At 34.8% G+C, this 12,661-nt stretch overlaps 1 protein-coding gene across 1 annotated transcript in view; it reads left to right on the top strand.

Annotated features, from left to right (window-relative positions):
* LOC134529743 (lysine-specific demethylase PHF2-like) overlaps positions 1-12,661 on the top strand; it is a 96,909-nt gene that overhangs the window by 43,436 nt on the left and 40,812 nt on the right. The window contains exons 9-10 of the mRNA XM_063364136.1: positions 2,850-3,026; positions 10,433-10,734. Coding sequence (XP_063220206.1) covers positions 2,850-3,026; positions 10,433-10,734 — 479 coding nt within the window. The remainder of the gene's footprint in view (positions 1-2,849; positions 3,027-10,432; positions 10,735-12,661) is intronic.

Below are 12,661 nucleotides of genomic sequence, written 5' to 3'. Positions count from 1 at the left end.
CAGAAGTAAATAAAGTCATTTGTATGATGGCAATGGGTATCATGGTCTCATGGTAAACTAACAGTTTTTTTAAGTCTGAGTAGTATGTTGTTTAGCTTAAAAGGTTTCTTGTGTAGAAAATGATTAGATGGAAAATGATGTATGTCTTGCTTCTGCTTTATGTGTTATGCTAGTCCATTCATTAAACATATTTTTCTATTATGGTTTCAATAATTCATAATGCCACCTGATGTATAGTAATGTGTAGATTTTTACAGTTAAAGCCCTAAAACAATTCTAATAAACAGTTTTTGTTGCTGACCAACAATATTCCTTACGGTTATGTTCTTTCTCCATTTTGATACTAGAAATTGGTTATGAGCGCTAAAAACATCATATTCCTGGAAGTTTTTTCAGATTTATTTAAAGTTCCCATTTTGTTTTAAATGTCAGGGATGCTGATATGATAGTGTTAATTCAATGGGTGCTTGACAAAAATGTCAATAAACATGAGTAATATAATTCGCAAAGGGGTTAAAATAGCTAGGGACATAAGTGTAGTACAGGTGTAGTGGAATTGTTCTATTTCCTGTCTGTTCAGTAAAGTGCAGTGAATTTCAATTATTTGTTTTTTTCTTTTTTCTTTGCAATGCCAGACACCATCACTGGAGAGTTGTTACTGAAATCGCTCTTGTTTCTACTTCCACAACAATCTGTGTGTTTTTCAATCATTCTATTCCAGCTCCTTGGCTACTGAACTTCAGGGTGTTCACATTGTGGAAAGTCAGGGCAAACCAGGGAAAAGTCAGGGAAGTTGAATTGGTCAGGTAAAGTCATTGAAATTTTCCAATGATAGTTATCTCAGGGGAAAATAACTTGTTCTAGTCTGCCATCACCTTGACTGAAAGCATTTTTTTTTAGATGGTGTTTTATTGCATAGCTATACTATAAAATGGCATATGCAAAGTTCTGTTTGAATTGTCATTTTTGTTATATTATTCTTGGCCAGCTTTGGGGATGATGGTGGCTGGATTGTCTTTATTTCTTTCATAAAATTGTAAAATAGGTAAATTATTTAAAAAAATTAGTGAAGTAAATTTTATTGGTTTGTCAGGGAAAAGTCAAGGAAATTTTATTATAGATTGGTGCGGAGACCCTGAATTTCTTTCTGGTTATTTTATTTCTATACTTAATGACTATTTTTATTATTACTTAATATTTTGATTTTGATTCTGCACACTGGGATGTGTATCTGGATACCTAGAGATCCTGAAATCATGTGATTATTGCATTAGCTAGTCAGAAGTGGCATGTAAGAATAGATTAAGTTCACAGGTTTAATATATTATTATTTCAAATTATCAGTAAACCTTTGTGAGAGAGAAATTAAATTACGAATTGTTTGAACATTTATTTAAAAGGTGTATATAAGTATTTCTGCCAATTTTTTATTTGATATTATAATTAAGTTTTTTTTAATCTGGTTGTAATTTATTGGGTTTTTGTATTAATAAATCTGAGTAATATTATTTTACATGCCTTGGTTTGATTTTCTTTCTATGTTTTATGTTGTGTAGTTTTGTGTGTGATTATAATTGTAGTGCTTTTTACCTTGTAAGTATATTTTTTAACAGAGTTGGTTGATTTAAACCACAATGGTTTAAACCAAGTGGTTTTTATTTAAAAAAATGATTTTGAAATAGAATATCTTAATTTTTTTAATGAAAAATCTAATTCCACTCTAACAACAAAAGTTTTCTCATTAATGTTTCTTGTGATTTAAAGGAACAAAGAAGTATATACTAATCAAGATAATATCATTTAAACTATCTGAATAAGTTATAAATAATATCCAACTAAATACTTCTCTAAAATTTAATTAATTAGTGAATTTTAGTCAAAGTGTAAAAAAAGAGAAAATAAATACATTTATTATTAAAAAAAATTCCTATTCTGTGAGAAATCACTGACTGTACAGTAAATCCCTATTCTGTGGGAAATACCTATTCTATGGAGAATCCTCTTCCTAGTGGGAAATAGCCTTTATGTGGTCAAGTCCTAGTCAGATGTGCAGATTTTTTGGACTTCAGTTCTTTGATGTTATAACTTTTCTGGTTTAACATGAGTGGAAGAAAGTGGGATGTTGTATGGCTTTCATTTGAATTGCTGAGAACCAAAATAACTAATGTAAAAAAAAACTTTGTTTAAACCCAAAAAACCTAGTTGAAACCAAAAATAAACAGGTTTTTGGGTTTTTTTCCAATCGTTTTTTAAAATAAGTTTTGTAAATTACTGTTTATATTTCCAGTGTGTTTTTGTGGTAATTGTAAACTTAAAGCCTGCACATAATTACATAACTGTACTTGCACTGTGATGCTTTACACAGAAACTAACATATCAGTCCAGACAATTTACTACAACTATTCACTTCACACTGTGTTTTGACCACCTTTCGCAAATAAGCAAACAAATGATCTCCATATCAACAAAAATACAATTGTTAAACATCTTAAATACAGCACGTTTTGTACACTTAGAAGTTAATCTGTGTTTCTTAGAGCAAGGTGGTGCAGTGGTAAGACACTGGACTCACATTCCAAAGGACCTGGGTTCTAATCCCCATCCGGCCATCCTGATTTCAGTTTGCCGTGGTTTTCCCAAATAAATTCAGGCAAATGCTGGGATGTTCCTTACTGTAGGGCTTGGCTGATTCCTTCCTCAACATTCCGGTCATGTATAGTTGAGTGTTACCGTCTTTAATGACCTTGCTGTTGACGAGATGTCAACTCACATAAATAAAATAGAAACTGTTTTCATTGTACTACATACCCTTTGCTTTTATTACCCACGATTACTGTCTTATGATTTAGCACAAGATTTTCAAGCAAATAAGCAAACAAGATTGCCAGAAGTTGGTGAAAGACTTGTCCAAACAAGTAAAGCAAGCAGAACGGCTTCATAAAACACTAAAAATGGCTAAACCAGACATTGAGAAAGTAACAAATTCATCACTTGTGAAAGATGTCACAGGGTCTCTTCTTAAAGAGGTATGTGAAAACATAGCAAGTGTCTTACTATGAATATTTTATTATAGTTTGTACCTCTATCAGGTGACCATAAAATACTCTACCCAAGAATATTTATATTTTAAATTAGTTAATTTTATGTTTCACGATAACAAACAACTCAGGGTGTCTACCAACCGTAAAAACCAGGGAAACCGGGAATATGGTGGGGAATTATTCAGACCATGGAACTTAACGGGGAAAAAGCCATGAATTTGTAGATTATTCCGGGAATGTTAAGTGGTGTTAGTTGTGCTTTCCTCTTTACAGTGGGCAAGACAGTCTCTTAATTTTTTTTTATCCATTCCATGCATTCAGGCCAATAGTGAATGTCTTTGTGAGTGAATGCATGTTGCTGGAATCACAGTAGCGTAACGATGTGATGCTTAGGTAGGGAATGCAATCTCGATCATCCGAGATGTCGCCTCATTTATCGAGATTAATCTCGAAGCATAAAATGATGAGATCTCGGCCGAGATTGACAAGATCAAGCGGCAGTAGTCAGCGACGCATGACGTGTGTTCTCCGCGCGCGAGCGAGTCGCTGACTGGCGAAGGAAAGTGTCGGACTGCAAACGCAAACTATCCCGATTATTCCCAAGTATTCACGATGTTGGGCGAGCGGAATAGAAAAGAATAAGTGATATAGTTCTGACTAGAGTAAGTGAGCGGAAGATATTCGAGTGCGTGCAGGCACTTGTTTGTTTAAAGTTGTTTTGGTTGTGCAGTTACTGTCATGTTGTGCTTAAATTACGTGTTTTTATGGGTTAATTGAATAAAAATTTGTATTATTTTGTTACGCAAGTTCTAGATTGTTAAGTTAATACTTTTAAAATGTCGACAAACAAGCAAAATAAACCTTACATGGAGTTTAATAGTTAGTTGCCGGTATGGAGATATTTTAAGAAAGCGGTGAATAATTTCACAGCCCAATGCAAAATATGTAAAGCTATTCTGAAAACTACAGCCAGTTCCACAAAAGAATTATATGTCCATATGAAGTCAATCCACAAAATTGACACATAAACATTGAATGGCGGAGTTGGAAGGACATCAACCACTCTGCAACTAGATGCTGCGTCGTCGTCAGCATCAGCGTCTACTACAATGTCGTCAGTGCCACCATCACCTATAGACAAAGAGGCTCAAGAAAATAGCGAATGCCAAACGCCCCCTAAAAAGAAGAAAATCAGTGATTTCTTTCAATCCGACTGTGATGTGACTAAAGAAAAAATGATTTCTCGAATGGTAGCGAAAATGGACTGCCTTTTCGAGGTAACAATTATAAATTACCTTCTTCACCAAACACTATTAAATTAATTGTGATGAATTATGGTATGACACTCAAAATGAAAGTGAAAGAAGATCTTCGAAAGCTAAAGAACGAAGACTATAGATTTACACTCTCTTTTGATGAATGGACGTCTGGAATGAGTAGGCGCTTTCTGAATATTAATGTTCATACAACTATCAACAACCAGCCTACTTTCTGGAATCTTGGACTGGCGCGCATATTTGGAAGTATGTCCTCAGAGTCTTGTGTTCTGCTTTTAAAAGAAAAACTATCAGATTATGATTTATCCCTAGACAATGACATAGGTGGTATAACCACAGACGGAGTCAGTGTCATGAAGAAAATTGGACGTCTGATTGAACCGCTTCAACAGCTTTGCTACCCGCACGGGATACAGTTGGGTATAACAGACATCATTTATAAAAAAAATAATCTAGAACCTAATCCTGAACAAAACACGAATCACAGCACAGAAGAGGAGGAAGAATTGGAGGATAACCCAGATAGGTACGATGGTTTATACTTTTCTTTACCTGTAAGACAAGCTGATTTGGCTTCGGAATACCATTCGGTTGTAGCAAAACTAAGAACATGTGTCAAGCTTTTTAAGAACTCTCCCACCAAGAATGATATCCTTCAGAATTACATTCAGCAGGAGTTTGGTGGCAAGACAATTCAACTGGTTCTTGATTGTTAAACTTGTTGGTCTAGCCTTTGCAATATGATAAGCACATACAATAAAGTAAAGCAGTGTGTGGCCAAGGCTTTAATCGATCTCTCTCTCAGTTCTAATTTCGATTACTCTTTCATGGATGAAGAACATGCAGTCCTTAGCGACTTCGAAAATACATTCCAGCCAATAAAACTGGCTGTCGAGGTATTGTGCCGCCGCGATACAGATTTAGTAAGTGCCTAATATACGTTGCGGTTCATGCTTCCCTAGTTAGAGGACCAGAAGACTCCACTGTCAGAAAAACTAACCAAGTCGATGAAAAAGCGGATCCCGAGCGTCATATAAATGCAACTGCTGCATTGTTGTATATAAAAAATCCGTCTAGTTATCAGGATGATTTAGAACTATTGAAGGGCGACGAAACTTTTCAATTACCTAGCAAGTATATTATAAGAAAGTAAATTAAGAATATAATCAGACAATTACATCGCAGCACTACACAACCAGATACTCTTTCTCAAGCCTCAACTTCAACTTCTGGTAATGAAATAAATACCGGTACTGCAGCAAACTTGGCAAACGAGGATGACTTGCTTCTTTCAATGATTGCAGAGGATATGAATTTACGTGCTGCTGTAAGATCAAATAGAAAGAAGTCTTCAAGAGGAACTAGACGATACGTTGAAAGCGTGTAAAAGTCCTTTCTCGCGGGTTGCTACTATTACAGACAGGCTAGAGTCCGTGATTAAAAAAGAGATGGATCTCTATGAGTGTGGAGGATCGAGGGGTATGTTTTTGCAATTTGCATACAACAGCTTGCTCACGCTGATACCAACTAGCGTTGAATCTGAGAGGGCCTTTTCAGCCGCTGGCTACATAGCGACTGGCATAAGATGCCATTTATCCGACAGCACTCTAAGCACTATTGGTTTTTTAAGAAGCTATTTCCAAAATCACTCTTAATTAATTAGGAGTGATCACTCGTAATCACTCCTAGTTTAGGAGTGATTTTGGAAATAGCAATTTTTGTAAATTTTTGTTTTCACTATCATTATCTTTGTTAAAATAAGTACTTTCCTTATAAGAGATTTGACGGGTCTTAATTTTTGTGTTCATTAACATAACATACAGTAGATCCTCTTTTTTACATATTTCAAGGGACCCGAAAAAATATATGTAAAATGCAGGAATATGTAAAAAGTGGGAAATGCTAACAATTTTTCAAATTAATATTTAACCGTTATAAATACCTACCTTTATAAGCAGATAGTATGCACTAAACAAAGTCAAATGTTACATATTCTCAAGTTTTACACAATAATAAGTACTTCATTATCTCAGACAGTAAAACAAAAACAACCTTAACAGCACTTTAAACAAAATTGTTAATAAAAATTGTTACTATACAATAATTACCTTCAATATCACACTTAGTCAAATACAATCAATATTACTTAAAGCTTTTTGAAGAAGTCTGAAATGTGTGATTGTTTTGAACGGAGTCTGCACAAGTGCTCAATGTCCACCTCAAGTTTGTGCAGGGTCGGAATAAGGTCTTCAGCATTATTGAAACTAGACACAAATTTTTTTATGGTACACACCGCCTGAATTGCTTCTGCCTGCGTTGGAATAGGTTCTTCACTATCTTCGTCTTCTTCGCTGTCTTGACAGTCAACAGAAGCATTTTCTGTCAGATGGTTGTCGACGATGTCATTTAAGTCTTCAATTTCTGTTGTTACAACATCACTGTCTACTTCTACAAAGTCACTTAATGACACACCAGCTTGCAGTTTTGCCACTTCTTCATCAAGTTGATCATTACTGGATAACTCTTCAACAGCAGTCACTCCAGAAGAAAAGAATCCAGCTTTCTTGAAACAGTTAGCTATAGTTTCTGGCTGTACCTTGTTCCACGAATATGCAATGTTATGAAGTGCATCAAGAACATTGAACTTCAAGGTGGTGGGGTCTTTTCCAGATTCTAGCATGCACAGAGCTTTCTGCACCAATCTTTTCCTGTAGTTTACCTTGAACACATGAATAATGCCCAAGTCTAAAGGCTGCAGGTGGCTGGTGCAGTTAGCAGGAAAAAAGACAACTTTACATTCCTCAGCTCTATGTGTTGTGGATGTGCTGGACACTGGTCAATAAAAAGGACAATTTTACGGTTTTGGCTTCCCATTTTCGCATCCAGTGCATGTAGCTGAGACTCAAAAATGCTACTAGTCATCCAAGCCTTCAAGTTAGATGAATACTTTGTGGGCAGTGTTTTTATGTTCCTAAAACATCTGGGATTCTTACTTTTACCAATTACAAATGGTGGCAGCTTTTCACTGCCATCTGCATTTGTCGCAAGAATAACGGTAAGTCGTAATTTACTGTTTTTTCCTCCATGGCAGCGTTCTCCTTTAAAACTGAGTGTTTTGCTTGGCATCACACCATAGAACAGTCCAGTTTCGTCTGCATTAAATACATCCTTTGATGCGTAGTCCAAGAGATGATAACGTAACTGCTCAGTTTTCCAGGTTTCAACAGTTTGAGTGTTCACACTTTTACTTTTGCCACAGATTGTACTGAACACAACATTATTTCTTTCTTTGAATCTGCAAATCCAGCCGTTAGATGCAGTGAAATCTTTGATTCCTAACCTATCAGCTATTTGCCGTGCTTTCTCACGAAGTAAAACACCACTGACGGGAATGTTTGCAGATCGTGCTTCAGTAAACCACTTTTTAAAAATCTCTTCCAGCTTCTCATAAGTTGATGTCCGTACATACTTTCGCTTATTCGCAGTCGCTGCCCCATTTTTAACAGAATTTTCTTCCACTGTCTTGCGGTTTTTCAAAATCGTGTTCAGTGTTGAACACGAAATCTTAAGTTCGTTAGCAAGAGAAACTTGGGTACCCACGTGCGCATCATAGCGTCTCAAAATGTCCAGTTTTTCTTTTATTGTGAAAGTTTTTCTTACACTTTTTTCGGACATCATGAATACTCCCGCACTAGTAAATTATTTATTTCAGATTTTGGGCTAATATTTAAATAAAACTAACCCAACACTTGTTATGAATTGGAAAAAAAAACGTAGCACTATCGTCATGTTCGGAATTCACTACTGCCAACTGCTTCCATAAACTTTTTTTTTGGGGGGGCATTTGTTAACACAAAATCATTTATTAAAATATAAAATACCATTTATATTTTTATAAATGATTTATGAATTTTATTTATATTGCTAGCACAAACGGCCATTTTATAATTGTAAATCACTAATATTAAGTCGCCAAGAAAAACTTACCTTCAACTAACCATTGAAGTGAAACGAGCTTGACCACACACACACGAAGACGCCATTTTTGCTGGAATTAATTTTCTTTAAATAATTTCAGTACACGCTCAGTAATCGCGTCTACAACTTTTAATTTAAAGTGCATATATAAATTTATGTATAAATATCTAAACGTATGGCACATTTTGTTTTAACTTTATCTATCGTTTCCGCATATCACAGAATATTTAGACGTATGGCCGTATAGTTTACCGTGGCACAGAATAAAATTTCGAAGTGAAGGTTGTTTACAATAACAAATGAAGGTGTCGCAAGTACGTGCATGGACGTATTAGAAATATGTTCTAATCATAATAATATTCACTTTATTTTATAGTGTTCTTTCTGAAGGTATTCTCACAGATGCTGCGCTGTTGCAACGTAAAATACTGGAAATGCTTCCACATATAGCGGGAAAATAATGCATTAATACTATAGGGGAAATGATGGTGCAAATAAAAAAATACGTTAACTACGGGAAAACGCAAATCCCGGGTACGTGAAAAAGAGGTTCTACTGTAAGTAAAAAATTATAAAAATAAAGACTTTTTTTCAATAATTCATGTTGTATCTTACTCGCATCATAATCACAACTACTAGGCAGTTTCAATCATGTTTCAGTTATATAATTAAAACAATACTTTTCGAAATCCATTCGAGATCTCGAAAATGCTGAGATCTTGCCGAGATCGAATTTCTGATCCCTCGAGATTTCGACTTAGTGATCTCGTCTCGAGATTGCATTCCTTATGCGTAGGATGTGGTGCAACAGAAAAATATCCAGATGCATGCCCGTGGTCCACCATTCCTGTAACATAGCATAATTCCTGCAACATAGCATAATTCCTGCCTCCTGCTACTAATAACACTTTGACTGAGAATGTCTTAGGTTGATGTTTTCCTAATGTTCCATAATTATTTTGTACTCATGTTTGTTCTGTTATGCATAGGAATTTTAATCATATTGTTTGTGCTTAAATATTAATTATTAATTTGGGTTAGGTTTTACATAAAGCTGAATATAGTGTGTTTATTATTAAATTTTTCACTATGATTTGTTTGGTCAGTTAAAATTAATGTGTCTAATAACTAGGGTTTTTCAATTATAAAGCATATTAACGGTTGTTGAGGTGATAACATTAGAGAAGGTTTAAAAAGAAAAGAAGACACTGGTGCGACACTCCGTTGGCAGTAAGTTATTTTTCACGCCTAAAATTAGTGGGAAAACCCAGCGTGTGGGCGCACGGCTACGCAGCAATGGACCAGAACTTTCACTGTGAGCTGCCTTGTCAGCCAATCAGGGCAAGCCATGCGATGGTGTGATGTGTCTTTCCAGACTTTCAGAGAAAAATGTTTTTCCAGTAGTATTCCTTATATGGTCATGTACCTGGTTCTGAATTGCTATTGGTCAGTTTACACGGGGTTGCCTCTCTTTTTTTTTTCACCTTTGTGGGGTGACCATTGTCATTACGTAAACTGAGCCATTCAATACAATATATAATAGGAGCCAAATTTAAAATACAGATCACAACTTGCACAACCATTTGAGTAAACTATATGTATATCTCAATAATTTTTTTTTTTAAATATTGAGATATACATATAGTTTATTCAAAATTGTTTATTAAAATTGTATTTATGTTAATTCAAAGACCTAGAACCTTAGGAATTCCATAATCTCTTTTCAAGCAACAAAGGAATGAAAATTTTTTATAACAGAAAATTAGTTTGTAATAAGCTCAAAAAAAACTATTGAGTTCAATGCTTTTTTATATATAAAAAACATGGCAGATTTCTGATTACATTTAATTACTGGGTCTTAAATTTATTATATGAAGTTAACAGTTCATCTTTATTAAATATTTAGTTTCCAAGTGGTTTGGGGCCCACCTTGATGTTGGATGTTTTGATAACCTGGGTCTTACCTAGCTTAACAAAGCAATGCCAGATATCTGTTAAATCTTTATGCATTTAAAATGCTTTTTCCAAGTGTATGTAGGTACAGGTTTGTTAGTAGTTTTGTAACTTTTGTCATTTAGAAGTAAATTGCATGCATTTTTCTTTTAATTGTCCTTCAAATGTTATTTATTGTTAAAGGATGACAAAACCAAGAGACTTACAATGACTCTGAAGAAAATGCCACCACCAGTGAAACTTACTTTACCAAAACCTTCTACATATCCATATAGGAATAACAAACTTGCACAGGATGGGTATGGAGAAACTAACAAATCACCAGAAGACAATGTTAGGTTGATTGATCATCCGTGGTCTATTGCTGATGCTTCACATTCAAATGGAGACTTAAAAATCAAACTCAGGATTGGTAGACAATCACCTGATGTCCTGAAAATTAGCAACACCTCACATAGCACGGGTGATCCCAGTTTCCATGAAAGGTTAGTAACTTTCTGTAATTTATGTTTTCTGCCTGTGAATTTAAATCAAAATTCTGTATTTTAAAATTAAGAACAAGAGGGACTACAGTGGTGTCGCTAGAAGTTTGTGAGTTGATGTTACATAACATGTATTTAGATAACAGTGCAAATTGTAATAGGTAAGCAAAACTTTGAGTTGTGTTTAAATAAGCAATGAAATGTGATAGGGTTTCTAGTTTATCATCGCAATACTGCTAATCAAATCTACTTTATAGGTTTATTTTTAAAATCTATTTTTTTTCCTTAGGTAAATGTTTTTATGTTAAAAATATTATTTGCAACAGTCATGGAAAAAATGCACCACAAGATACATATCTTTGTTACACAGAGTAGGTTCCATTTAATTATGCATTTATAATACTGTGGAAACTTAAAACCATTTTATTTTACCTGTTAACATCAACAGCTGGACCCATCTAGTGACACGATTGGGATTGTGAGAAAGTGAATACAATAAATAATTTGAATTTTCCAAGTGTTAAGGCTGTTGAATTGATCCAGAAAGTTTTTAAAAATAAAAATGTTTATTTTATAAATTTTATAAAATAATAAATAAATTCATAAATTAATAAATTTCATAAATTAATGAAAGAAATCATAATTTATGTTTTTTCAGTGCACAAGTTCTTTAAATTTACTTGCGCCAAAATTCTAGGGGTTAGATGAATAATTAAAGTAGCAAGTGTGCAAGCATCTGAAGAGCGTTATGTAGCTAGCGTGACCTTGAGGCGTGCTCTCCAAGCCATGTGCGCCAGCCGTCTGAGAGGCGTGGCGTACGGTCAGGGGCGCGGCTTATCGCAGTGACGTACCTAGCGGACGTTGCTGTGGTGGGAGAGCGAGCTCTTGACTAGTCCCTTCCCCTCCCTCGGGCGGCAGTGTCTCTGTCGCCTTGCTGCTGCATGATAAGCGCGGCAGGCAGCCATGTCGCTCCACGTAACTTGAGTAGCGAACGTATGTATGGTGGCTCGGTTTCTCATTGCCTAGCAGCGCGTGGTACGCATCAGTTATTTCTGCCAGACCTTAGAATAGCAGTGCTTAATTGTACACAAAACATAAAATATTCACAGCACGTACACAAGATAAGTTTAATTTCAAAGTTGGCAAGAATGTATTAATTATGTATATTATAATTATAGACACTGAAAAGTGGCGAGAATCTTTCGCGCCAGCGTTTTCTGCAAATACAATGTAACCGTCTAGCACCAAGTACGACTGGACGACTGACGGTCAGTGGCGTACAAGAATTAGCAATGACCCAGTCAAATGTTGACACACCAATAAAGAAAGAATACCATTGAACATGGACATGATATATTGAAGCCTAGCAAACGTTCAACTTTTACCGCAGTAATCAACATAACTAATTAGAAACATAATGTTTTCACAAAAATTCATGACAGTGGTAAATACGTTTTGCTGATATGTATACAAGCAACAGCCTTACAAAATACCAGACATTATCTCTTTCATTTTATCAAAAATATTGCAGGCAATACGTAGCGCACAGCTGCAAACCATTAAATGTTTCATAATAATGTTTTAATTGCTACATAAATTTTACAACAAGTTATTCCAAACTTATGCAGTATCAACACTGTTCAACAGTTTTTAAATTAAATTTTTTGATCTTGTTTGATATTGAAAAGATCAGAACTTAATTTTATTTGCAAGATTTTGTTCCCAGTTATATAATTGTTCCAGGTGTGTTTGATATACAGATTGTGTCAGAGTGCCTGATTCTGTTATTTGGTTTTTTAAGATATAATAATTAATGTATTTCCTTATAACCACTGACTGAAAATAATTTTTTTAAACAAAGTATATCACCTAAGACAATCACTGTTTCTATAAAGTTACGATCGCAGGAGCTATAGAAATAGATGTTCTC

This window comes from Bacillus rossius, chromosome 2, assembly GCF_032445375.1.
Source record: "Bacillus rossius redtenbacheri isolate Brsri chromosome 2, Brsri_v3, whole genome shotgun sequence".
NCBI lineage: Eukaryota > Metazoa > Arthropoda > Insecta > Phasmatodea > Bacillidae > Bacillus > Bacillus rossius.
This window is presented reverse-complemented; position numbering and strand designations above follow the sequence as displayed.